Here is a 27,483-nt window from a genome sequence, read left to right on the forward strand (position 1 = left end):
ACCCAGTCTGGAGCACGTCTCTCTCTCTCTCTCTCTCTCTCTCTCTCTCTCTCTCTCTCTCTCTCTCTCTCTCTCTCTCTCTCTCTCTCTCTCTCTCTCTCTCTCTCTGGCTACGTGTATGTGAGACACAGCCTCACGCTTGTTTGTCTGAGTTGAGTGTTAATGTGTGAGGTGAATCAGCAGCACATCGCTGTTCTACTTGGTAGTTGTAGGCTAGTCTATCGTGGTACGGTGAGATGGCGTCTGGGTGTGTTTATAAAAAGTGTGATGATATGAACATTTCATATATCAGATGTAACGTAGACCTGTTGATGCACATTCAACCTGTTCATATGAGTTAGCTGTCACTGGTTGTCTCTGTTAGTAGAGACTCCAGTCTGCATATATGTTACTGACACCCCAGAGTTACACAGTAACACTGATCCTCATAAATTCCCTCTCTCTTACCATTAACTATAAATTTAATACTGATTAAAAGTCATTTTACTTTCACATCCTTGTAATTATTATGTTCATCTGTAGTGTAGGGTTATGTGGGGGCAGGGGCGTTGAGGGTACATCATTTGACAGTCCCCCAGATAATCTCCCTCTTTTTTCACAGCATTATGTTGGCAGGTATGGAAGAGTCACAACTGTTCTTTGTTTTTGTTGTGTTAGCAACAGTGATATCAATTAGGTTTGGTTAGGTCAGGGCTGTGGAATATTAAATCAGCCATATTTTCTCAATTCATCTTAGCCTTTCTTACCCTCAGGTGGACAAAAACTACAGGTTACTTTTTAAAAACAAAAATGTGAAATTATCGGTTATCGTATCAGTTATCGGCCATGAGAAGCAGGTAATTATCGGTTGAAAAAATCCATATCAGTGCATCCCTATTTATTATATATATCTGTATTTATTCAAGTTTCTACCCAAAAACTACATACAATGTTATAATTTACCCTCACCCGATAGTCATTTTTACTGGATAGATCTTGAAGGCATCATAGTGTAACTCAGAAAAGCCTCTATCAGCAGTAAGTTCTGGCCACCGGCTAATGTTAACTAGCTCTCCTTCTGATTTCAACATGGATTTTTTTGTTCACAATGTAGCATTATCAGGCAAACAATAGGGTGCATCCTCTGATGAGCTGACAGAAAGTTTACTGCATCCTTTCATCCAGACAGTGTCCCGGGTAGGATCTTTGTTCGACCCAAACACGTTTTCCTCAGGACAACGGGTTGCCGTTAGTCTAAAGCCCTGCTTTTTAGCCTGTGCAACATAATATGACACAACAGAAAAATACTGGCCACTGACATTGTTTAATGTCATCTTATTTGCTGATAAGCTGATTGCAGTCAATAGGGAGTATATAGGCCAATACCAGTGTGTGGCCGATAAATCAGTTTAAAGAGATTACTGTGTCAAAAATGTGTCAAGAATACTAAAGATTGACTGTCCATCCATCATTGTCTCTCCTCTTTTAGAAAATCTTTGTCATGCCAAACATGGACGATGTATGGCTGACTATCATGCATTCTGCCATGGACCCACGCACAGCCAGCGGGCCCTTAGTTGACCCCACAGTGGACCCACAGCCTTCACAGCCAGAGAAAGTTGGCTCCAACCAGCCATGAAGATTGTTTACAGTATTTCCTAGAGCTTATGAAGTCTCAAAATGGGAACTCTAGCCAAAGTGGATCGGTCAGACTCTACTTTAACACACATCCATTCCTGTAGTGAGTGGGTTTTTCACCCACTGTAGAGGAAAGCACATAGAATTTAAAGAAAGGTAGAGTCTACCAAGGAAACACTAAAGACAAACTGTTGCTTGCTGCTCTGTTCAGTAGTATTTATTGTTCCAGTGAAAAAGGTGATTTGACTTTGAAGGATTTCTAGAACTGTAAGAACCTATTGAATAGGGACTGATATATGAAGACAGTCATTTTTGGCTCAGAATATGGGTTGGTTCAAGTTAATAACAGATGTTTATGGGGATATAGAAAAAAAAGTCCTATGAATATGAAGATGTGGAAGCATTCACCAGATACCTTACAGCCTGCAGATGACATGTTGCTGCTGAGGCTAGAGAGAGACATAGAGCATTAATAAGTGGAGTTTTACAATAGGTAGTATATGGAAGTTAGAGGTGTTTTCATAGTGAATGGTGAGTGTATGAAGAAGCTGTCACTTCCATTGTTGAGAAGGAACAGCGTGTATGCAGGTTAAAAAAAAGTATACTGAATAAGCTCAGATACTTCATTTAAGATTTATTTACCATATGAAACATGAAAACTTTAAGTGGCTTTATGTGAGCGGTTTTTGATCAGGTGTTAACAGTTAACAGTATTCATTTGTGCTGTGACCAACCCTAAACACCTCCCCTCATTTGCCAAGATTCCTTTTTTTTATGCCAATGATGCCCTTATCCATATCTATATGGAAATAATGCTCAAGAGCAAACATACATTATGTAGGAAGTGTCAGTCGCTATGTAAATCCCATACTAATGACAAACCCAGTAAGTGCAATGATAGAAATGCTTGGTATACTTTGATCTTGTATTGATATATAAAAATGTATGTCTGATGAGAAGAACGAGAACTCTAACATGTCTATTGAATGTATGTATGGATAGTTTTGGGTCTTACTGTATGACAACAGTTTTTACCCAGTCACATTCTGACTATGGTATGAAAATTATTGCACAAATACAAGTTTTCTTTTTGTTTTCTTACGATAAACACTATCTCATCTTGCATATCTTCATATTCAATCATGTGGAGTACCAGGTGGTGTATTTATCTATACATTATTTCTGCTTAAAAGGATAGTTAAGATTTTTTTGAAGTGGGGTCATGTGAGGTACTTATCCACAGTCTATGCATTACCTACATTAGATGTCAGTCAACACACCCCCAGTTTGGAGAAGCAGGCTGGAGTCTGACATGAAAGCTAAGCAATCTGCTGCTGTGGAGGGGTCAGCAACAAAACGTAATGTAGCCACTTAAAACCTTAAAAAAACAATGTTCGTTGAAGTGTACACTATATTGAAAGTATTTTCACTGCTTTACCTCACTGTCAGACAGTGATTTCCAACTGAAAAATCAACGGTTTGTCTGATAGAAAGGTAAAGCAGTGAAAATACATAATATATAGTGTACACTTAAACTGATACTGATTTTTCTTATAGGTGGCTGAAATGTGTTTTGTTGCTGACCCCCATCCACAGCTGTACATTGCTTAGCTTCTGTGTCAGACTCCTGCCTGCTTCTCCAAACTGGAGGCGTGCTGACTGATATCTACTCTATGTAATACACTGACAATGGATAAGTACTCTACATAACCCCACTTCAAAAAAATCTGAAATATCCCTTTAACTGTGTTATTGTTGATCATATTGTTGGAAATGAATTTGTATGACCAACTTTGATATGTGACAGTGCTTTAAAAAGACTCTACCTGCCATACTGTATATACAGCAATTGGATAAAGTTAAGGTACGTGCTGTATAGTAGAGCATTTATTGCCAAGAATGTAAAGCCTCATCTCCAGGTTCCCTTTCTGAAAATACATTTTTAACTGTGTCATATTTCTAATCTAAACCAAAGTCCTTTGATTAGGCTTATAGTGCCAGATCTCTCTCTACTCAAAGGTACACATCCTGTATTGATATGGCACTGTGAGGTAATATTTACAAATGCCCTACAATACCTGCATTAACATTGTTTACAGGAATTCTTGCCTTGTTTTTATTTGTTGCTCTCCTGTGATACTAAAGCACTGTAACACATAATGGATTGTTTTTCCAGTATGATTGTCTTTCCTGTCATGCTCTGGTTACTTTTTGTTAAGTATTTGTTTTTGAGTGACTACATGAGGTGGGTTATGGTTGTTGTTTGTTTTCTTGTTCAGTTTTTTTTTGTCTATTTCTTTGGAATAAACAGAATGAAATAAGATTTTTGAGGATATATGTAGATCACGTCATGATTTGTATCTGTGAATTATTAATGACTTTTAAAATTCTCATGTAATTTTAAGGCCAAATTAAGTGATTATGTGTATCTGCCTTATTTATAGAGCAAAATAAATCTCAATGAAAAGCCTTTTTGTTTTGTTTTTTGCTTCAGATTTTGCACTAGCTTATTACTAATGCATTGATATAGTGTAGCATCAAATATAAATAACTCATAATAAAATAACTGGATCTAGAGTTCTTGGTAACTATATCTGTCAAATGAAAGAGGCTTAATGCAGTATGGTGTAGTACAGTAGTGTACTTGAGTGTACTTAGTGGTGGAAATTACTATGTATAACTGCCTGCCGTATCTCTGTCTGAAATGCTTTATTAGGAGCAGGGGCGTTGTAGTGGAGTGAAAAGTGAGACTGATTACCCAGGGCCCTCAAAAAGCCTGGAGTGGATTTTTTTTTTTTTTAATGCAATTTCTTATTCCCAAATAATTAGTACCATACTAAATTAAAATTGACCTAGAATCATCCTCCACGGGTCCATTTTTGAAAACCTGCAGCGGCCCATACCCATAAAAAGCCAGTATCAGAATCGACCCATTAAAGTCGCACCTGCTAATAAAAGTCTTGCAACATGACCCACACCCGTAATTAAACACACACAGGCTAGAGTCACTCACATTAAGCTGGGTTCTCCGTTCTTGAATTACAAATCCAGCAAAGGAAAAGTCTCTTTCACTGGCTGCACTCGATGCCAAGATGGTGACAACATTCCCCGCAATCACTACCAGGTTAGGAAACAATTTAGAAGCCTCCACCCTCCACCACCATAAAACCTCAAAAGGATCCTCCTGGGTGTCTTAAATTCAATGTACGCTGCCACCTCATCGTCAGGCTGCAAAGTTCCATTGCTGGAGTCCTCCACGTCAGTGACAAATATGACAACGGATCACTGATTTTGGAATTGTGGCTTGATAATGTTGAATTAGATGTAAACATATTACACTTATACTGCACATCTTTTTCATTAGCTTTATTTTGAAAAATGAAAAATATATTTTTGCTCTCACCCGCTGCCATGAAGTTCATTTTTACCAGTGCTGTACCTGTGAATGTGCATATATACATATTTTTACCTGTTATACAGCTTTTTACAGGTTACCTGTCAGGTACCAGCGGATACCCAACCCAGTGCAGGACTCTGAGGCTGAACTTTGTATTAAAAATAGTGGAAGCTTTCTGAGGCCCCTCCCACTCCTTAAAGGTGCAAAATGGTTCAGTCTGCAGCCCAATTAGAGCTGAGTGAGGGACTTCTTCTTATGCTGCTGGAGCACCAACATACAGTCATGTCTTTCCAGAAAAAAGGGAATCAGGGTTCTAAAAAGGGAAGAGAGATAATGTAAAGAAAGCACACTGGCTTTGTAAAATAAAAATTAAAAAATCAAGGCGTGCATGTGAGAGACATGTGAAGAGAGGAGGGGTGAGGGGTCCACAGAGACTTTATGCATACAGCCCAGAATTTGGTGCTACGCCCCTGATAAATAGTTTAGCAAACACAGAGCAACCCAAAATTATTTGGTGCACTGAATTCACCTGGAAAATAAGATGTGACGTGATTAGGCTGATGGATGTGGCCTGAGGGAGAGGATGACAGCCATGTAAATAACCGAGCCTACTGGGAATGATTCAGTAATGATTACCATACCAGTAGAAAATGAGTGCCCGCCCACAAACTTCTTGTTCAACGACATGCTGCCCTGAGCTGACCACATCCTCTGGACTGGGATGATGAGCGCTGCACCTCCTCCTCCAACGGATGTTGACGGTTGCTTAGCAACGTCAGTACGCCGGCTTGTTGGTGCCAGTGCCACGGCGGTGAGTTAACTACAGCTTTAACTAAAATAAAGGGAATTGTATGTAATATTTTATTCAGATATACATTTTATTTATAAATATATTATTTGTTCAGTAGCTAAGATTAGCTATTCACTATTGCAGCTGTTGTAACTATGGGTTCATGTTTTCTTTAACCTCTGTCTGAGCTCCATGGGCCGCTACGCTAAGCTAGGTGGTGTTAACGTGTACTGGCTTTGAAGGGTTTGTGTATTATGTAGCCTACCACGTAGCTACGGTAAGCGAGGATGCGACAGCGCGCTAAGTGAAAAACAGCTAACGAAAATGTTACGACGATACGATGTTACGACGACTGTTAATTAACGTAAATGCAATTAAAAGTTCATAACATCTGCAGCATCCCAGTGCTGTTGTATCAGCACTAGTGGAATACCTCGTCTAATCAAGTTACTCGGTCGAAACCGTTGTATGAGTAGTTAGAACCATATAACAGCCCGAGGATAAGAAGCAAGTACATTAGGGACTGTTCACTACTCATCAGGGGAGGGGTTGGGGTGGGACTTTTTTATTTTTTATTTATTTTTTACTCATGCACAGATATTTTTCCTTGAGCTTCCCTGAGTGATCTAGAGGAAAATGCATGACCCTCCTTCCTCCATTAGTCAGTTGTTAGATTTTAAAAACTTTGATGTTTGAAAGTTAAAAGTTGAACCAGAAATCCTGGAGTTGAAAAAAGCCTTGGTTTTTTGGACACATGTTGGGCATGATGGTTAGTTAGTGCAAACGGTTTATTTCTGGCCAATATTTAAAATGAGACATGTAAATTAAAATGATGTTGATGAATTGTCACTTCTTTAAGCTCAGATATGGTTATGTTTTGTTTTTTTTTATGACAGAGGCTTATGTGTCACATAATGTGTTTAAGGAACGTCAGGATTTGAAAATCCACCAGTCATTTCTGTTTTTACACTTTATGGCTATGATAGATGTATTTTGGTGATTTTTAAAGAAAATATGTCAGACATGTTTTCCTTAAAATCAGGGGTAAAATAAATACAAAATACAGCCATTTAAAATTGTATGACCCATCCCCTATACCAAAATAAGGAACATAAGTCCTTCCCCAGTGCTTAAAAAATATTTGACACGCCTCCCCCTTTTTGCACTGCCCCTCCCCTCTCATACATAACTAACAGTCTCTTAGCCAGCTGTACTGTAACTGTCATCAAACCTCTTTGTCATCATCACAGGTCCAATGCAGAGCGCTGCAGGTGGGGCAGGTGAGGGAGGTGGGGAGGAGGGAATGGACGAACGCCCTGTTCAAAATGACAAAGACAGCAAGCCGCAGGATGAAAGCAACAAAGCAGCAGAGGACTGTGAAGTATCTGTCCCACCTGCTCAAGAGGTATGATACTAAGGAATAAATAACAGTCATGCATCTTTTTTTTTACGGTTTCATTTTTGGCTTCTTACTCCTTTATCAACTCCCTGTGGAGACATGGGGATATTTATTTCATCTTTTGTCCTGCTGTAATGTTGCACTTTCTTTGGTGGACATAATATAAGTTAACGTGAATGTGTTAAAATGCATACAAGTATACACCACCAGCCAAGACATTAAAACCACTGACAGATGAAGTGACCAACATTGATCATCTTGTTACAATGCAATGTTCTTCAAAATCCGTGGATTCTGGCATTCATGTGGATGCTACTTGACATGCTCCACCCACCTAAACACCAGTGCTGACTAGGTACCTCCTCTCATGGCAACGGCACTCCTCAGTAACAGTGGCCCTCCCAACAGGACAATACGCCATGCCACACCACAAAAACTGCTCAGGAATGGTCCGAGGACTGGGACAAAGAGCTCAAGACATCGACCTGGCCTCCAAATTCCTTGGAACCTGATCTGATCAAACATCTGTAAGATGTGTTGGTACCCCACCTCACAACCCACAGGACTCAAAAGATCTGAAAGTAATGTCCTGATGCCAGGCACCAAAGGACACCCTCCAGAGGTCCTGTGTCAATGCCTTGACACTTCTGGGGTAACAGCACATTCCTCAGATGTTCAATCAGATTGGGATCTGGGGTATTTGAAGGCCAAGTTAATGCCTTGAGCTCTTTGTCCCATACCTGGGACCATTCCTGAGCAGTTTTTGTGGTGTGGCAGGGTGCATTGTCCTGCTGTGGGGTCACTGCCATCGACCAGTGCCGTTGCCATGCGGGGGTTTACTTGGTCTGCAGTGGTGTTCGGGTGGGTGGAGCACATCAAGTAACCAGGTTTCCCAGCAGAACATTGCACTGTAACAAGACGATCAAGGTTATTCACTTCACCGCCAATGGTTTTAATGTTTTGGCTGATCGGTGCAGTGTGTCTTACACTACATGCTGTCTCGTTGTCATGAACCTTGACACATGCTTTCTGTTTGTGTCCCGGTGTGGTTCAAAGGATCAGTCAGGACCAGAGCCTGATGGCCAGACCCCCCAGCCTCACCCTGACCACACTGGTGCAGATGTCGACTCCCCTACAGCCACAAATTCAGGTCAGTCACCACTGTGACCAAACCCTGTCTGGGATTTACATTCATTTCTGAGCATCAAACACTTCATTTTCTGCATTTTGGTGAATTTTTTGCACCAATTTAATGTGGAAATGTCTTTATGTATATAAAGAAAAATACAAAGTTTCGGCCCCAGGTGACAATTCAGAAAAATATTAATATAATAGAGTATAATGCAGTAAGGCTCTCAGGCATTCTGTATTGTTTTCGTGTCGATCCAGTTACCTCTTTAAAGCTACAGCTGGTTATTTTTATTAAAAAAAGAAAATAACTTTTTTTTATTTGCTGAAACTCTAATTATATTGACACAGAAATAAAAAAGACAGATAATTTGTGAGAAAACATCATAAGCCTCTGCCTACTCTACTGCCTTTTGGCGCTTCTAATAGAGTGTGCCAGTAAACCCGGAACTCCGTTAGCGCTTTTAGCACTTCTGGTACTCTCGTCTAGTCAATATGTCAATATGTTTTTTGAATGGGATTTTGGTAAAATGCCTCAAATAAGGTCTGTGGTTAACAAAAGCTTAAGCGAGTTTCAGGTTTTGTTCTACGACATAAAACACGTCAGTAAATACCCTACTTGTGAATTTTGAAGCTTTTACGTGTCGTAAAAAAGGCGGTTGCTAACAAGTTGCTCAATACGACTACAAACCCTGTTGGGGACATTAAACGTCATCACCCCCGAACAGGCGAGAGTGCTGGCAGTCCGCCATTACAGCTTCTTATTTAGCTCAAACAGTCCGATTTCCCCATTATACAATGTTTTTAAAATTAAGCAGCCGAAATCAGTTGAAAGCTTAGTGGCGGTGACGTCAAGAGTCGTGCGACCGTGGAGTAGTCATGTAGTCTGTTAAAGCCTAACGTTAGCTTTTTACTTCTGGCGATCGCATTTAAGCTTCAAATACGGTATGAAAGGTGTTCATATGTGAAGATTATCTTGCTGAACAAAACCTGTAAGTATCATAAACTTGCGTTAGCCACAGAACTTATTTTCTGACATAATCCAAAACGCAATGCAAAAATTACATTCACTTTCTCTTCCGGGAACCAGCGTGATGCTAAATCTTCTGGGTTTTGACGTCAGCCCTGGCACACTCTATGGCCTGACAGCATGTAAGGGAGAACGACCAGTCAAAGCCAAAGAGTCTCTAACATCGCTGTCAGTCATGTCAATCAATGCTTATGACCTTAAACTGTCAAACTAGGCAGTGCTGAATAAATCTGAACATTCTGTTACTGCATTGCTTATTATTCACCTCAAATGTTTTTGGAAACACATTTCAGTGTACTGTTTAGCTGTAAAATGAGAACGTTTGTGACCCGGCCACCATGTTGGATACAGTTAAATGGGAGTACCAAACACCGCCCACCAGCCAGACCAACTGTCTAATTTTACAGCTAAACAGTACACTAAAATATGTTTCTGAAAACATTTAAGGTGAATATAGGCAATGCAGTGACAGACTCTTTATTCATATTTGGTCAGTGCTGCCTAGTTTGACAGTTTGACCACAGTTCACAGAGTGATTGTCATGACTGACAGTTGTATTAGAGACTGCTCGGCTCTGATTGGTTGTTGTTGCCACATGTAGTCTGATTCTAGCATGATTTTTTTTTTTTCTTCACAGACTGACTGTCTCATGTACTTCTTTCAGAATGACAGTTTTGGCAAATGTGACACAAACTTATTTACAAAAAGGTTACCAACTGCAGTTTTATGCATGTGGCACCTATTCACTTTAATAAGACATTACATTCATTTTATTAATTTATAAAACTCTTAAATCTGGTAGCTCAAATGTGTTGTCATGTTCAAAATGCGTCAAGAATTAATAAAAGTTACTGATTGGGAGACATTCCTTTGCCATTTTAGAATCAGTAGGCTAGAGGGGAATTTTTTTAATTTCTTGTTTTTTTTGTTTGTTTGCCTTTGTTTTTTAACATTAGCTTTTTTGACAATGCATATTTGTTTTTTTCTATATTTACATTGCATTGTATATTTTCTTACTGTCCAAATAAACCTTTCTTTAAGCATTTTCATTTATCAGTTTCTAGGTGCAAGCTATTTTTCAGAAACTTTTTAACAAATTATGCTTTTAATAAGTGATTTCAAAATAGTGGTAAGACATGTCTCCAGCATCTTTGGTGTGAATGACACAGTAAGTAGGGTCAGACTTCTCTTTTAGGCTGGTTTGCTGATGATTCCTTAACTCAAAGGTTCATTACTACCTTTTAATTCATCTAGATTGAATACAAACTTTGATGTCCAGCAACAAGATATTGTGCTGTAAGATTATAATGCCTTTATTAATTAAACTGCATTGTCCTCAACAATATTTGCATTGAACAAAGAGAATAATATGGCAACAGAAGTGTTGGTCAGAATATGGACAAATACACAAATACATCCATTTCAAAGATGGACAAAAATATTCCCAAATATGTATTTACAAGTTCTCAGGGTTCCCATGGTCATAGAAAAGCTGGAAAAGTCATAGAATTTCACAATCACATTTTTCCAGGCCTGGAAAAGTCATGGAAGTAGTATAAAATCATTAAATGTTTTGGAAAAGTCATGGAATTTTGTTGTGTGTAATGAATTTGCTGCAGTAATCTTCTGTGGAAAACCTTCCAAGTAATGCAGCATTACATCAAATGTATTTTCTGTAGCTGTCATATATATATATATATATATATATATATATATATATATATATATATATATATATATATATATATATATATATATATATATATGTATACAGTACAGGCCAAAAGTTTGGACACACCTTCTCATTCAATGCGTTTTCTTTATTTTCATGACTATTTACATTGTAGATTCTCACTGAAGGCATCAAAACTATGAATGAACACATGTGGAGTTATGTACTTAACAAAAAAAGGTGAAATAACTGAAAACATGTTTTCTATTCTAGTTTCTTCAAAATAGCCACCCTTTGCTCTGATTACTGCTTTGCACACTCTTGGCATTCTCTCCATGAGCTTCAAGAGGTAGTCACCTGAAATGGTTTTCCAACAGTCTTGAAGGAGTTCCCAGAGGTGTTTAGCACTTGTTGGCCCCTTTGCCTTCACTCTGCGGTCCAGCTCACCCCAAACCATCTCGATTGGGTTCAGGTCCGGTGACTGTGGAGGCCAGGTCATCTGCCGCAGCACTCCATCACTCTCCTTCTTGGTCAAATAGCCCTTACACAGCCTGGAGGTGTGTTTGGGGTCATTGTCCTGTTGAAAAATAAATGATCGTCCAACTAAACGCAAACCGGATGGGATGGCATGTCGCTGCAGGATGCTGTGGTAGCCATGCTGGTTCAGTGTGCCTTCAATTTTGAATAAATCCCCAACAGTGTCACCAGCAAAACACCCCCACACCATCACACCTCCTCCTCCATGCTTCACAGTGGGAACCAGGCATGTGGAATCCATCCGTTCACCTTTTCTGCGTCTCACAAAGACACGGCGGTTGGAACCAAAGATCTCAAATTTGGACTCATCAGACCAAAGCACAGATTTCCACTGGTCTAATGTCCATTCCTTGTGTTTCTTGGCCCAAACAAATCTCTTCTGCTTGTTGCCTCTCCTTAGCAGTGGTTTCCTAGCAGCTATTTGACCATGAAGGCCTGATTGGCGCAGTCTCCTCTTAACAGTTGTTCTAGAGATGGGTCTGCTGCTAGAACTCTGTGTGGCATTCATCTGGTCTCTGATCTGAGCTGCTGTTAACTTGCGATTTCTGAGGCTGGTGACTCGGATGAACTTATCCTCAGAAGCAGAGGTGACTCTTGGTCTTCCTTTCCTGGGTCGTTCCTCATGTGTGCCAGTTTGGTTGTAGCGCTTGATGGTTTTTGCGACTCCACTTGGGGACACATTTAAAGTTTTTGCAATTTTCCGGACTGACTGACCTTCATTTCTTAAAGTAATGATGGCCACTCGTTTTTCTTTAGTTAGCTGATTGGTTCTTGCCATAATATGAATTTTAACAGTTGTCCAATAGGGCTGTCGGCTGTGTATTAACCTGACTTCTGCACAACACAACTGATGGTCCCAACCCCATTGATAAAGCAAGAAATTCCACTAATTAACCCTGATAAGGCACACCTGTGAAGTGGAAACCATTTCAGGTGACTACCTCTTGAAGCTCATGGAGAGAATGCCAAGAGTGTGCAAAGCAGTAAACAGAGCAAAGGGTGGCTATTTTGAAGAAACTAGAATATAAAACATGTTTTCAGTTATTTCACCTTTTTTTGTTAAGTACATAACTCCACATGTGTTCATTCATAGTTTTGATGCCTTCAGTGAGAATCTACAATGTAAATAGTCATGAAAATAAAGAAAACGCATTGAATGAGAAGGTGTGTCCAAACTTTTGGCCTGTACTGTATATATATATATACACACCCACACACACGTAAGATTCTTGAGAAGTCATGGAAAAGTTTTGAAATTTTATCCATGAAATGATTTTGCTTCTTGGTTAAAGAATGGCTTTTATTTTTGTGTCTCAGTGCAAGAAAACATTGCTCAGGTCCCATTGACACTTCACCTCTCAAACCTTAACACATCAGAAGACATGGAGGATCAGCAGCCTCTTCCAGAGGAGGAGGAGGAGCAAGAGGAGTTCATTGTTCTGGACTCTGAACATGTCTGTAGCTTCTCTTTCAATATTTATGCAATCAGTAAATAATGTCTTCTACTTCTCAGAGAATATAATAATGCCACTATGCCACTATGTGTGTCTTGTATCTTAGTGTATTAGGTGCGCTGACAACACTTGTGCCTTTCAATCAATATACAGTGTGCTCAAGAATTCAAAACAACCACACAGAGATGAAATTGCTTCTCGTCATAGTTATCTGTAGTGCAGTGAGATCATGAACCAGGCATGTCCCACCGTTTTTCTTTCAAAATATGCTATATGTGGCCCACCACACTTCACTGGTTAAACAAGAAAGTTATTTTTGTATTTTTTCTGTTCACCTTATGGCAGGACTATCATACAGTTGGTAGACATGCACCAAGAAGGAACTATGCGAGTAACGTGTTTTCATAAACAGATGGTAAACAACCAAATAAATGGTTACCTAACAGCAGACATTTCATGTTAGGTAGTGGTGGAGGAAGTATTCAGATCCTAAAGTAAAGGACTAAAACCACACCATAAAACTACTCTGTTACTAGAACAAGTCCTGCGTTGAAAATCATACTTAATTAAAAGTATGCAAGTACAATCGGGAAAATGTTTTTAAGTATTAAAAGTAAAAGTACACATGCAGAAAAAATGTTATCAATTTAATTATTCAAAATAATTTAGCTAATCAAAAGGAAAAGTAGCAACTCCACATGTTTGAGAAGCTGGAGACAAGATCAAAAAAATAGTTGCCAGTTCATTTTTGACTAATCGTTAAAGCAGCACTTGTAGATTTTCTTACGGTTTGTGTGCAAAAGTCTTAATTTGTAAAGTAACTAATAACTAAAATTGTCAAATAATTGCAGTAGAGTAAAAAGTACAATATTGTCCTCTGCAGTGTGGTGCAGTAGAAGTAGAAAGTGGCATGAGATTAGAATCTTCAAGTAAAGTTAAACTACATCAGATCGGCGCTTAAGCATAGTTCTTGAGTAATTGTACTAATAGCTACATACAACCACTGCTGCGAGGTAGCAGACATAGCCACAGCAAAGAGGCGTAAATTTAAAAGTGAAGGCTGTCGCTGTCAGACGCAGTGGAAAGTTTTAATTAATAACCCATATGATGCAACAAGCAGCTGGCCCTCAGCTATTTTCCCATTATCTCGTTCAAATAGTTTGGACACCCCTGTCATAAACATTACACTAAATATGTTCACCAGTCTCATGTCACTGATGCCATGTTTGATCTGTTGGCAGCCTCTGGTCAGAAGGCAACAAGCTGCTCTTAGCAGCCAGCTCAGAAAGCAGCTAGAGAGGATCAACCTGGAACTGAAGGAAAAGGTTTGCTGCTTTTCAATCTCAAACAGTTCTTCAGCTTTTTCTTCATGAGGAAGCACACCACACAAAGTTAACATACACATAGAGGTTAAGTTTCTCCAACTGTACCGCTTTGTCCACCTCCACTTTTTATGAGGTCTCAATCTGTCCACAAGATGGTGCTGTTCACCTGTGTAGAAATCTATCTGTCTATATGTCTGTCTGTCTGTATCCATTTCCTATATTAATTTCCTAGATACTACATGCAGTAAACATTTTTTAAAAACAGATGTTAAAAAGTTAACAATAAAAACAACTGATTGAATCACCAAATGTCTGTCACCACAGCAGGTGTGTGTGACAGAAGGAAACCAGAGTTTGACTGACTGTCTGAAAGAATGATGGTATGTTGATGATTTGTTGTCTAATTCCTGTCTGTGCTCTCTCTCCCACTGCCCCAGCTGGAAATGGAGAAGGCAGATGCCAGCCACATACAGGAGAAAAATGTTGAGATGTTCAGGACTCAGGAGCATCTGGGCAGGCTCCAGACCAGGCTGGATGACCGTCATCATACCAAGGCACAGGCTGAAGCCAAACATCAACAGACACAGGATCAGCTGGGGGTGATGAAGAGCCATCATTCTAGTATTTCTAGCCGCGCCATCAAAGCCAAAGCTGATGGTGAGACTGACTTACAATTTGATGGTCTTTCCTGTCTTTTCCTTTCCTTGTTTCCTGTATGGTCTGAAATATACATAAAGAAACATATAGCATTAAATACAATATAAATCAAATGCTATTAAGTTAACAGTAATTTCTGTTGTTTAACATGTAAGTCTAAATATTAACAAATATATGTGAATATAATGTGAAGAGCATGGCAAAGGGGCAAATATGAAAGTAACGATCTATATAGACAAAGTTATTTATGCCATGAGTATCACAACTTACATGTCTGTCTTTCACGCACACATGAGGGTTACAGACAGTCCAGATAATTATCTCTCCACTGCTTTCACCGTCACAACGGCAGGAGAATGCTGTTCGTTAAACCTCGTTAGCTACTGCGGGAGAGCGAGGCGTCATGAGGATGGGCGAGTGAGTGAGGGAGAGAGAGAGAGTCTGTGTGTCGTCACCTGACTGAGAGGCAGAACTGGTAGGCTTTCGTACATTCTACCAGTGTGCCCCACTTTTAAGTCAATGCAACATATAAACAGTATCTGCCTTTCAACGTGCTACCTCAACTACTAATGTACAGTTTTAACCCACTAACTATACCACTATTGGCAATGGTACTACTGTACTTTCAATAAAGCAATCATACTATCAAATTCACAAAAACTCTGTCTGAATACATTGCTCTTCTTAATGGGTTCAGTTGACTATTTAATCTGCAATTTCCTATGACCTGTATCCCAAACTCACACCATGTGAAACTGCACGTGGGCAACTGTGCACTCAATGGGTATGGACTAGTATAATAATAATGATGATAATAATAATATTAATAATAAATCAATTGTCTCTGTCTGTCTTGATATCTTACATTTTAAAGAAAGACTGTGTAATCAATTCCCTCATTTAAACCAGGATATACCACTGCATCAAGTATAGAAATCCCATAAGTTTCCCTTTTGAGAAGTCTGCGTAAATGACCTCCACCTCTGATGGACACCTGTACTGATTCTAAACCTTCTATCCTCAATAAGGAATCATTAGTATTATTTGCCTCTTTAAAGTGTTTGTCCATGGGGTAGTCCTCATTCTGCATCCTAATTGCGTATTTATGTTCTGAAGTTCTGCCCCTAAGGCGTCTTTAGGTACATCCTACATGAAAGCAGTTACATGGGAATGTTAGATAATACATGATATAAGTTGTGTCACAGTTAATAAAATCTCTCTCATAATACATTCTTCTTGTATGTTCTTCTGAAAAAAAAAAAAAAATTAAAACCTCATCCTTGTTATTGCAGAGTAGGCTTCGTATTAAAAGCAGGCTGTAGTTTGGTCCACTGGATATACAGCATTGCTTCAGCAACAGCAAGACAGCATCAGTGTCAGTCCGTGTTTCCAAATGACAGATTTTAAGCACTGTGACTCCTTTGTATCTTCTCCGTAGTGTCCCAGTTACAGGCGGAATTAGACAACCTGACGCTGCATCTCACCTTCATACAAGGAGTCAGCAAAGATCTTCACTCCAAAGTCAAAGCCATGAAGAATGCCAAAGGCAAAGCAGGAGCTGAGAAGAACCAGGCCGAAGACCAGAAACTGAAGCAGGTGGACAGGCCGAAGTCTAAAAACATCAGATGTTTTGTATCAGGATTATGAATAATGAATCAACTGTTATTGATTGAAAATGTTCCTGTGTCATCAGGATTTGTATGTGGAGCATCTAACAAAGGACATGGAGAGGCTGACACAGCAGATTGCCATGTATGAGGCCCAGGCCAACGCTCAGGCAGAAGAGACACAGGCAGCCAAAGAGGCTCTCTCTGAGGTAACTGTATTATGGCATAACACAGTATATACCTTTAGGATGAAAGTGCCACCAAGAAAGTACTCTAAATTAGTGAACTCATTACAAACAGCAACCTCCGAGACTGAGAAGGTTGCAGAAGTGCCATAAACTGCAGTTCATCAAATGGCCACTTGAGGCTGGCTCCAAAACAGAGTGAATCCCCACAGACCCCCATGTCAAACATTACAGCATATATCTTACTATATAATGACAAAAACTGTCTGGGTGTGTCTGTGGGTGTGTCTGTTCCACGTTTTTCTCCTCACTGACTTGGTCAATCCATGTGAAATTTGGCACATAAACATGATTTGCGGACCGTAAAAAAATTTTTTAAATGCGAATATTCTGGCTGTACTATTGTTGTCTGTGAGATCAGTATGTTATATGAATATTATTCCTTAGTCTCTGTGACATATTAGGATGATTTTACGACTATTTGCTTTAGATTTCTTACATATAGCTCCTTTAATTTTATGACTGTTTGTTGTTGTTGTTCAAGATAAAACCAAACAATGAAAAAAATTTTTGACAGGAATTTGTAAAAAATTAACACAGTTCACATATTTTGGCCACTTGGGGGCAGAGGCACTCACTATAAAGGAAACATTGACAAATTATCACCTTTTAAAGTTGTTAATTTTGCTGTTATGTTTATAAACATGTGCCCTTAACACATCCAGTGGATTCAGGGCAACATTTGCAATCATTTGGAGTTGTCTCTGTGGCCACATAATGAATGTAAGTCAAATATTCACTCTCCCTTTAGCTTTATGTTTTGGCCTCCACCAACCTCTTAGAAAACTATCAAGCTCCTTAGCTGCTAAATACTAAACCTTTTTTCAGCACCTAACTTCGTTTGATGTTTGATGCTAGGCAGGTAGCGTGCAGTCAGTCTAGCAGATCTTTTTGCTGAAAAAGTGGGTTGTAAAACCAACATAGTGAGCTAAAAGATACTGAAATGCTCTGTTGAGCTGCAGCGTCAGGTGATAATTTACTGACACTACAGGTGACACCTTTTCACATTACACACATCATTTAAACCATTGTTTAAGTAAATATATTGATAAGTACAGCTTTAAAACTTAATAAAAATCTATTGTTTTTCTTAATCCAACCAATAATTATGCCCTTTCATGTTTATGTGTGTGTGCAGGCTGAGATGGAAATGGAGTCTCTGGTGATGACGCATAAACAGCTGCTGCAGCAGTGGAGCAGCAGCCTGGTGGGCATGAGGAGACGAGATGAGGCCTTCAGTGCGATGCAGGAGGCTGTGCGGTGAGAAGGGGGGCAAGGGAAGAGTGAATATTATTATACTACTGATTCACTTTAAATGTGCGAATGCATTCCAAGGATAGTACATGTAACAAACGATGTACCTGCCAGAGATGGCGCTTTGTGAACAGTATCTTAGGGATGGTGTCACTCTGCAGTGACAGATTGTTGGTTTGCTTCTCCTCTGTTTTGCAGGCTAAAGCAATAACATGCAGATGTGTGTAGGCAATATGTAGGGAATACAACAAAAGATTTGTAGGACATACAATAATAACTTGGGATCTAGTTTTAAAAATAAAAGCATGCATCCGTTCATTCTTTGCTGCTATCCTTGTTTCCCTCAGCTCAGCCGAACACCAGGTGATGTTGCTGGACAGAGAGATTGAAGGTTACAAGAAATCCACTACTGAAGAACAAGAGAAAAATGAGACTCTAACAATGCAGCTGAACTGGTCCCAGGCGGATGGGGCCACCTCTCAAAAGCTCATCAGTCAGAAGCAGATACAGCAAGATGCTCTGCAGGCCCAATACAGCACCTGCCTCCGCACTCTGAGGGAAACAGAGGGCACTCTCACCAGGCTCTCTAAGGTAGCTACAGTAGAGAACAAGGCTTTGATTTTGACAGCTCTGCACCTGATTTGTCCAGAGAAGTGTCCGATCACAATCGCCGATTAGCAAATTTCACTTTTAGCTTTTACTTTGTGTGTGTGTGTGTGTGTGTGTGTGTGTGTGACTGTGCCTGTGTCTGTCTGTGTCTATTTGTATCATTCTGTGTTCCCTCTCTAAATTTGGAGGTTTTTGTGGGTCCATGAATGCAGCTCAGAACTCCTCATAAGTCCATTAATTGCCTCATCAGCAGTTTGTGGAGTTTGAGTCACAGGGTCAATAATTGGTCAGTTGATCCAGCAAAAACTAATTCGATCAGATCGATGGATGGATGAGAGGAGCAGCCGCTTAGGAGGCGAGGGAATGTAAACTTTTAGACCCAGCGTGATGAACAGTTGAGCTTTTACTTTTATTGCGCCTAATATTCTGCTGCTCCGCCTTTACCCAGAGTATGCTCCGTGCTCTGAGATTGTGGTGCAATGAGTAACCTAACAGTATATATTCCAGCAACTCTTCTAATGAATGGTCCAGCTAAAAAATAAAAAATAAATTTGTGGCAACAGATGTTGTAATCATGGTGGGCTGCTACATATAAATGAGGGAAACCCTGTGCTTAAAAGTGGTAATGCACTAATGCATTGGCCAAATGTAGCTCACTAAAAAACTATGAAATTGACGCCTTTACATTGTCATAATTAAAATATTCAACTGTAAAACCTGAGTGTCCCAGTTCAAGCTTACAAGGCAGTATATTAGAATGTCCATGTTGAAATATAACAGTTTGGGTTTTCATTGTTCTTATTGACGTGGTCTACGGTGATCAGAAGTCTATAATGATCGGAGGTCTATAATGATGAGACACTCCCACCAACGTCTAGTGTCATGAAACTGTGCATATATAAAGAGAATATAAAAGATTCTTATTTACTATAGCTCCAAGCAGGGGCAGATTGCATATCTATCCTTGCTGGAAGATTTTGCAGCTCGTGCCTTAGACTGACATAAAATGTCTTAAGAATGTGCTGAATGGCTTGTCAGCTGTTTCCAACTGACATTCACTAATACAAAAACATCTTCACTGCTTTCTCCATGATACACCTCTAGGCAAACATACTTCCTTATATAGAGAAATGGGGGCGTGTAATTGTGCTGATTGCAGATAGCAGGCACACGCAAGTCAATTTAAGGCTAATTTATACTCCATTTATGTATGAAACTGATACATAAGTTTCAAACATTGTAAACATCTTTGTCCTCATACTTCTGTGCATCATTTTGGCATAGATACAACCAGTAGATGACACTAGAGGACAGAGTCTAAAGTTTCACACGTCAACAATCAAGGTGATGGTGGAGGAGGTTGTAGTATTGCAGGCCCACCTATAAACAGAGGCAGTGTTGTAAATGGTGGTGGTCTCTGCGGCCATTAAATACATCCCGATATGTAGACAGAGAATTCTTTTTACTATATTATTGGTCCGTTCGGCAGAGCCATTATTTAAATTTCTTCGTCATCTCCTACAGCTGAAGCCTCCACAATCTCTGGTGTTACTGCTCCATTTCATCCGTATCCTTAAGCTTTCAATAAATATACACAAATACAGATGAAACAAATGCAGAGTACAGACCGAAGACTCTGTCCATCTCCATATCATTGAGCATTAACGAGCCCCTAGAATGATTTTGATTCACTAACACACGCAAAGTGGTGCAAACAAAATTTGCTGATGAGAAGGTTTCATGAATCTGATGGTAATTTTGCATGCGCACTTATTTTGTATGTAGTGTAATAACATTTCTACACACATGAGGCCCAGTGTCTTCCTACCTGTCCTTCCCCCTCAAAACCATTCCACTCTCGAAGTCTTTTTATTTCTTCATCCTGTCCTAGGAAACCAACAGCCACCAAGAAGAAATGAACAATCAGAGGAGGCAGCTGGAGAAAGAGAGTGCTGTGCGTCTGGAGTTGGAGGACAAGATCATGAACCACATCCAGCAGAAGCTCACCCACAACAAGGCTGTCGAGCACTCCCAACGGCTCACCAGCAGAATAGCCATGCTCAAGAAGGAGAATGTAAGGATGGAATTTAGAAAGATAGAAAAATCATTCAGAATGTGTCAGGCCCTGTGGACAGCATAGTGTGAAGGGTGTCCGTCATTCACTGCAAAGGTGCAGGTTCATAACACTGGAAACAAAGATCTATCCACCAAGGTCCCTTTCCATATACACATCAGTAAAAGTGTTTTCATTAATATTATCATTATTGAATATGTACAGTATATTTTTAGATACCTAAACAGCGGATGCCAAAGAGGATGCCAAAACTGCAAAAATTATAATGTGCAGATGATGGAACATTAAAAACACATTACAAACAATTTGTATGAAATATGCAAAGGATTAAGATACATTTATATAATAATAATACATTTTGTTATTGTCTCTTCCTCCTCTGTAGATCTATCAGTTGTGTCGGCTGGAGAATGAGATACTGGCAGTGGGAGTGGAAGGCAGCGAGGTCAGCCAACATCTGGACAGCATGACTGCCACCCAGGGGGCCCTAGACGAGGAGATCGCAAACTACAGCAAATTACTGACAGCAAACCAGACTAAGATTTCCTCCTTTGTCACACTCATCGGGCAGAAGCAGGCCAGCATCGCCAAATATAACAAAAAGATCAGTCAAATCGCAGCCAGCACTGGGGTGAGAAATTTTGAGGAAAAAAGTAATCCCTGGTTGTGTGTTGTTTAGTTGGAATATAAAGTCATTGCAAACTTAACAGTCTTAACCATTAGAGCTCTGTTCAGGCCCGAAAAATCAGGCCCAACCCTTCATGAACCTGCACAGTTTCTGTCGGCAGCAGTTTTGGGCTGGAGCACAATTAAAAACCAGAATTTCTACTTCTAAATGTTATTTATTATATTTTATATATTATAATATATTTTTTTAGTATTGAAACATTTCTTACAAGCTGATGTGTTTCCTACACCACTTCTCCTTCTCTTTATTTATTCTGTGCGCTCATGTATGCAGGTTCTGCAGAGCAGGCAGCACCCCTCGGCACATTTAGTGTGCACAGTGGTCCATGGCTATGTGGCACACAGATGATGATTCCCATCTTTGCTGCATGTTATGCACTGGTGGGGAGGCAGCAGCCCCCACTCTCTTTATCTTGTTTTCCACGTCTCTCCAATACATGCTGTATCTCTTGCCATGGTTCTCCACTATATTACTCCATTGTTCTGTCACATTCCCTCTATCAGTCGCAGCCCCCCCACACACTTTCTTTCCCTTTAATTCAGTCCATTAAAACTCCTGTCATTTATGCAGAACCGTCACTTTCATTAGAAAAAAAAAAAAAAAAAAAAAAAAAAACACACACACACACACAGCTAAAGACCCGAGTGACGCCTGGGAGAATAATGAGAAATCACAGCTTGGCCCGGCCAGAACCTGACAGATCGGGTTGGGCCCAATCGGACCTGGGCAGAGAATCAGAGCTCTATTAACAATCACATATAAAAAACACTTGCTGTCTGTTTGTTTTGTATGTCTCCATTCCCAGCATGAGGACCTGAGCCCTTTGCAAATCAAGGTAGATGCATTAATGGCTCAGATCAAGGAGCTGGCGGCCAATGTCAAGAGTAACCAGCAGCTCTGGATGCGACAGCAGGGGACTCTAGTAGGACTGACCCAGGAGATAGGAACCAACAGCAAGGACATGCTCAAACTGCAGGCAGAGTACACTTGCACACAGCAGAAGAAAATACGCTGGGAGAGTAAGTAATATAGTTATGAAAAAGCACACAAATGTAGGCCCAAGTCAGTCAGTCAAACTCAGTTGTCAGTTATACTACTAGTGCTTGTAAGCTTGTGAACAGCAGGTCTGAGAATGTAACTAGGGTTTTTCTGTAATGAACATCTGTTTTTATAGTGAAACCATTTACACAGTATGTGCTGTGACCTTTCCTGTGCACTCTTACATACGTTTCTATTAAATTAACTCCAACCCCACCAGGTCAGATTGAAGTGGAGCACCGTGAGGAGATGGAGCTGGACAAGAATTTGAAGATACTGAGAGGAGACCTGCTAAGGCTCAACACCCATCTGAGCAAGAAGGGGCAGCTCAGCCAGGCACTGGAGCAGGAGAACACACTGATGGAGACAGACTTCCTTCACAGACTTAAGGCACAGCATGATTGTTAAATTCATCTTGTAGTTCGTTCTTTTCTGTAGTTTTAATAGTAAATAATTATTATGTAACGTGTTTAGGAGGCAGAGCGGGACTCTATCATGATGCAGATGAAGCACGAGAAGACCCAGGAGGAAAAAGAGAGACTCCTCAACAGTCTGCTGGAGGCAGAGTTGGTTACTTATTTATTTTGTGCTTGTTCAATATGAATTCATATTTCTGTCTGTATGGCAACTTGATAAATTTTATTCCCTAATGAGTGAAACAAAAATATGCCTTCCTACTCTTATAAATCAATGCTGACCTTATGCAGAAAAATGCTGACAGCAGATTGTTATGGTTAGCAGCTAATTTTAGATCACTGCTTAGAAAATGCTACCTCAAGGGTGTTTGAGTTAGTTAAATATACAGATTCATAGATGTCAAGACACTTATTTTCCAATAATTAATACATAAAAATGGCCTATTTGTTGAAATGAAAACCTTCTGTTATTGACAGCTCACATCAGTCTGGTTTTGTCATTTTCCTTCTACATTAACAGCTCACACCACACATACTGGGTGCTGGTTTTTACAGTCTTGTGTTTTACGTGTATGGCCAATAGGCGGCAGATTATGCTGTGGGAGAAGAAGATCAAGCTTGTTAAAGAGACTCTGTCAGTAGTGGACTCGGAGGTGGGCCAGGGAGAAATCCAGGCGATGAAGGCTGAGATACACCGTATGGAGGTAATCACAACAACACACAATATGATTACACAAGGAGACAATAAACAGTAATATTGAGCTGTTATCCACTGTTTGACTTTATACTGTATGTGCATACATGTACTGTATATACAATAAGGCAGTAAAATTTAAAGAGCACAGAAATCCCCTAACACCTTTCTGAACACTATTGTCTGAAGACTTGGACATCCTTGGTAACATCATCTGTCATTCATAACCTGTATGATCTCTGGGAGATTCAGCAAAATGTTTCAGAATATCAACAATTTAAAGCCCCTTTCCCACTGCACAAAAAACCCCACTAACACCCGCTAACATCTGCCTTTTTTATATAATGGGAAAGGTTATAATCAGCATTCATACCCAGGTCAAATGACTCTGCAGTAGTCATGGGTATTTATCGGCTCCGATAGCACCTTTCCTGTTGCGATGCAATGGCCAACTGCTACGAAATACCGTCCATCTCTGTCCAAGCAGCGCCCAAACATTATTCCAGATTTTGTCAGCAGAGACTGAGAGACTGAATAAGTAAAAGATATAAAAGAAAAGTAAACACAGCAACATTTTTCACAGGCCTCCATGCTGCTTTCTACTGTTAACAAACCTGTGTCCCGGCCTTTCCATGTTATTGTCTCAAAACAATGTTTATAAAAATATAATGTAGTCATGATTTTAGCCCAATCATACAGTTTCTTCATGGCCCTCATAGCAAATGCTCTGGGGCTTGGTAACCATTAGTCCATGTATCTATCATCTATAACATAAGTATTCTATGTTAAGCTACAGCACATATTATAAATGATGTAAAGCTGACCATAGAGTCAAAACATACATATCAGACATGTCAACATAAATGTTCATCATTTTCATTCTCTTCATTTCATTCATCAACACTGTATTTTGGAACTTGCTCATCTGAGGCATAAAAATGTCTGGAAAGTAAAATGTCATCCCAAACAGTACCATTGTATTTGGTTTGGATGATGAAGCAAACATTTACAGTGATCCAGAATGAAAGGCTGGGCCTGTGTGCAGGTGCGACTCAACCAGCTGATGAAGCAGCAGGAGCAACTTCTGAGGGAGAGTGAAGCAACGGTGGCAAGGAGGGAGACCATTGTCCTGCGCAGGGAGGCCATGATGCACAGCTCCCACAAACAGACTACAAAGGGCGAGCTGAAACGTGTCATACAGGGTCTGCAGCGTAGGATCAAGGACACTCACAAAGTACGGGACAGGGTTTTTCCATATCTACATATGTGCCTAAAGTTGTACAGTTATCTCAAATGCAGTATTTATGTCTTCAGCATGTGGAAGAGCATGTTCAGGTGATAAGGGAGCTAGGGGAGAGCCAGGTGAGTCTGAGTGACAGGCTTATGCAGCAGAAGCAGCAGCTGGTAGAACTCTGCAGCACCAGCTACATCCTTGACGCTGAATTTGGAAATCTCCAGGACACCAAAGACAAGGTAAAGAGCACATACTGTACAGTGTCATGCATTATAACACATTCATACATGCTACCATGTAATTACACTGTAAATCGGCTGTAACACTGGTTTGTACCTACATTGTGTGTGCAACTGACTCCTCCCTGTCTTGAAATTTAAATTGTTTAATTGTTTAAACTACCTACTAGTAATAATTAATTGTTGTCAATCAAGTCAATAAATCAACTGAAATATGCTCATTCAACCTTTGTTTGAGTAACACAAAGGTGTGGTGAGAATGTTTATTGGATTTTTCTGGGTCATGTAGTCATGACTGTGGAATTACTGACTTGAGCGTCATAGTTTCCATTCACAGAAAACCACTCCCACACACAAAGATTACCAGACTACTCATTGTTTCTCCCCCTTCTGGGTTCAGTGCTGTAAACAACTGACAGCTATAAACATACCCACACTCATTCTTTGTCTTTCCCTTCCCCTAGAACTTAGCTCACCTTGTGGCTCTACAGAGCCATGCCAAGAAGCTGCAGGGTGTGTGTGAGGGGAGCTACCAAGCTTTATCCACCAGCGAATCCGTGGAAGCCACTCTGCAGAACCAGATGGAGCGTGTGAACACTGTTAGCACCATTTTGCACCGCGTGTGTGAGGAGTTCCCCCAGCACCAAGGGGCGCTCCGCAGGCTGTCACTAGCACTGGCAGCACGCACACAGACCCTGGAGCAGGAAAAGTCCTGAGAGAGGGGAGGATTTAGACATGACAGTGAGTACAGAAAAGTGCAGTGGAAGGAGAGGGAGAAAAAAAAAGGTGAAGATAAGGGGAGAATGATTATATAAGGAATGACCTAAGAAGAATGAGAGGTCATTAAATCTAATGTTTGCATTCTTTGATGCATTGAATGAAATATGTTTGTGAAATAGTGTAATAAACATTAATAAAGCAGTAATAAATATAACTACAGAAATCCTTCAGTGTTTGGCTTTTTCAATCCAGTTCCCCGCAAGGAAACATAGATTTTTGTTTCAGTGGTTCTGAATCATTTAAAGGTGTAGTGTGAAATTTGGGGCAGCTTGTGTTGAGGATTGCAGTTAGAATTTCTTCATGGTCATTGTTCAGGAGATTTTAACTGAGAGCAGAATTATCTGCAGGGGGCTCTTCCTCTCCAAAACAAACAGACCAAGTGATTTACACCAGAGAAAATAGTGAATAAAACAGATTTATGTTACAAATCAGTGTTTCTCTGACAAGGTTTGGCACATCGCGGTCTGCTAGCCCAGCACCTGCTAATGTGTGCTCAACTTTTCTCTGTTTCAGATGTCCAGGAGTTTTATACAGTAAGCTGAATTATTTGCAGAGATCTTCTCCTCTCCAAACCCAATAGACCTGGTAATTTAAAGTGGTTAAAACACAGAAACAGTTTCATGTTACAAATCAGTGTTTCTCCTACAGTGTTTGGCATGTCAGAGATGGGTAGCCCACCCACCACATGCTAATGTGTGCTCACATTTTTCTCTTATAACCTAAGGTCCAGATGTTCAGGGCTTTTTAACAGGGGCAGAATTATCTGTAGAGGTCTCTTCCTCTTCAAAACAAACAGACCAGGTGATCCAAACCAGTTAAAAAAAAACACTTAATAAAGCAGTTTATGTTAAAAATCAGTGTTTTTCCGACGCTGTTTATTGCAGAGGGGCTTCTAACTGTTAAGGTTGATGCAACAATGTGAATGTCCCTATCTAGAAACAGTATTTGGTTTGTCTGTTCTGGGTTACTGTAGAAACATGATGGTGAACATTGCAGTCTCCACAGATGAACACATGCTCCCTGTGTAGATATGAATGGCTTGTTCTAAGGTAATGAAGCCACAACTTATCTTTTTTTCAGGTGTTTATACACAAAGAAAACATACTAATTATATTCAATTTCTGCCAATATATCCCCCTAAATCCTACACACTGGACCATTAAACCATTCATTATAATCACTTACTGAACTCGACGGTAGGGAAATCCAAGCACACAGAGAAAATATAGAATGACAAGGAAGGAAACTGTAGTGGTTAAATCATTAAAAGAGCCAACATGTTTTGACCGCTGCAGGTCGTCTTCAGGGCTTTCAAAACCGACCAAGACCTGCAGTGGTCGAAACATGCTGGCTCTTTTAATGATTTAGCCACTACTTGTTTTTCTATATTTTTTAGGAGTGCCTGAATTGCCTTCCTGTCAATCCTTTTGTTTCTCGTTCTCCACGAGCACCCGACACTGAAAAAAAGAACAAACAGCAGTACATTTAAGCTCTTTAAATCCTTTGCCAGGTCGATGATGTGATCATATTCCAAGTGCATTTTGCCTCACTTTGTGATTTTAAACAGAATTTTTTAAAAGTGTTGGACAGTGGATTTGA

At 40.0% G+C, this 27,483-nt stretch overlaps 2 protein-coding genes across 5 annotated transcripts in view; both read left to right on the forward strand.

Annotated features, from left to right (window-relative positions):
- LOC117255360 (testis-expressed protein 2-like) overlaps positions 1–4,087 on the forward strand; it is a 52,050-nt gene extending 47,963 nt beyond the window's left edge. For all 4 annotated transcript variants that reach the window (XM_078163704.1, XM_033624176.2, XM_033624178.2 and 1 more), the window contains one exon: positions 1,469–4,087. In XM_078163704.1, coding sequence (XP_078019830.1) covers positions 1,469–1,618 — 150 coding nt within the window. In that variant the 3' untranslated portion in view covers positions 1,619–4,087. The remainder of the gene's footprint in view (positions 1–1,468) is intronic.
- Positions 4,088–5,746: 1,659 nt separating this feature from the next.
- On the forward strand, positions 5,747–26,119 carry ccdc40 (coiled-coil domain 40 molecular ruler complex subunit). The gene is made up of 19 exons (XM_033624880.2): positions 5,747–5,825; positions 7,055–7,209; positions 8,260–8,353; positions 12,888–13,024; positions 14,266–14,349; positions 14,787–15,006; positions 16,445–16,602; positions 16,700–16,822; positions 17,997–18,118; positions 18,460–18,703; positions 20,613–20,795; positions 21,181–21,426; positions 22,289–22,502; positions 22,742–22,911; positions 22,996–23,087; positions 23,521–23,641; positions 24,677–24,865; positions 24,946–25,104; positions 25,569–26,119. The coding sequence occupies exons 2-19, from the start codon at positions 7,060–7,062 to the stop codon at positions 25,818–25,820; spliced, it is 2,958 nt and encodes a 985-aa protein (XP_033480771.2). The 5' UTR covers positions 5,747–5,825; positions 7,055–7,059; the 3' UTR covers positions 25,821–26,119.
- The last annotated feature ends 1,364 nt before the right edge of the window (positions 26,120–27,483 follow it).

The sequence above is a fragment of the Epinephelus lanceolatus genome, chromosome 3 (genome assembly GCF_041903045.1).
Source record: "Epinephelus lanceolatus isolate andai-2023 chromosome 3, ASM4190304v1, whole genome shotgun sequence".
Taxonomy (NCBI): domain Eukaryota; kingdom Metazoa; phylum Chordata; class Actinopteri; order Perciformes; family Serranidae; genus Epinephelus; species Epinephelus lanceolatus.

Coding starts and splice junctions, on each gene's coding strand:
- ccdc40 (XM_033624880.2), top strand. CDS start 7,060: ATGCAGAGCGCTGCAGGTGGGGCAGGTGAGGGAGGTGGGGAGGAGGGA. Junction 13,025..14,265: donor TTGTTCTGGACTCTGAACAT/GTCTGTAGCTTC, acceptor ATCTGTTGGCAG/CCTCTGGTCAGAAGGCAACA. Junction 25,105..25,568: donor TCCAGGACACCAAAGACAAG/GTAAAGAGCACA, acceptor CCCTTCCCCTAG/AACTTAGCTCACCTTGTGGC.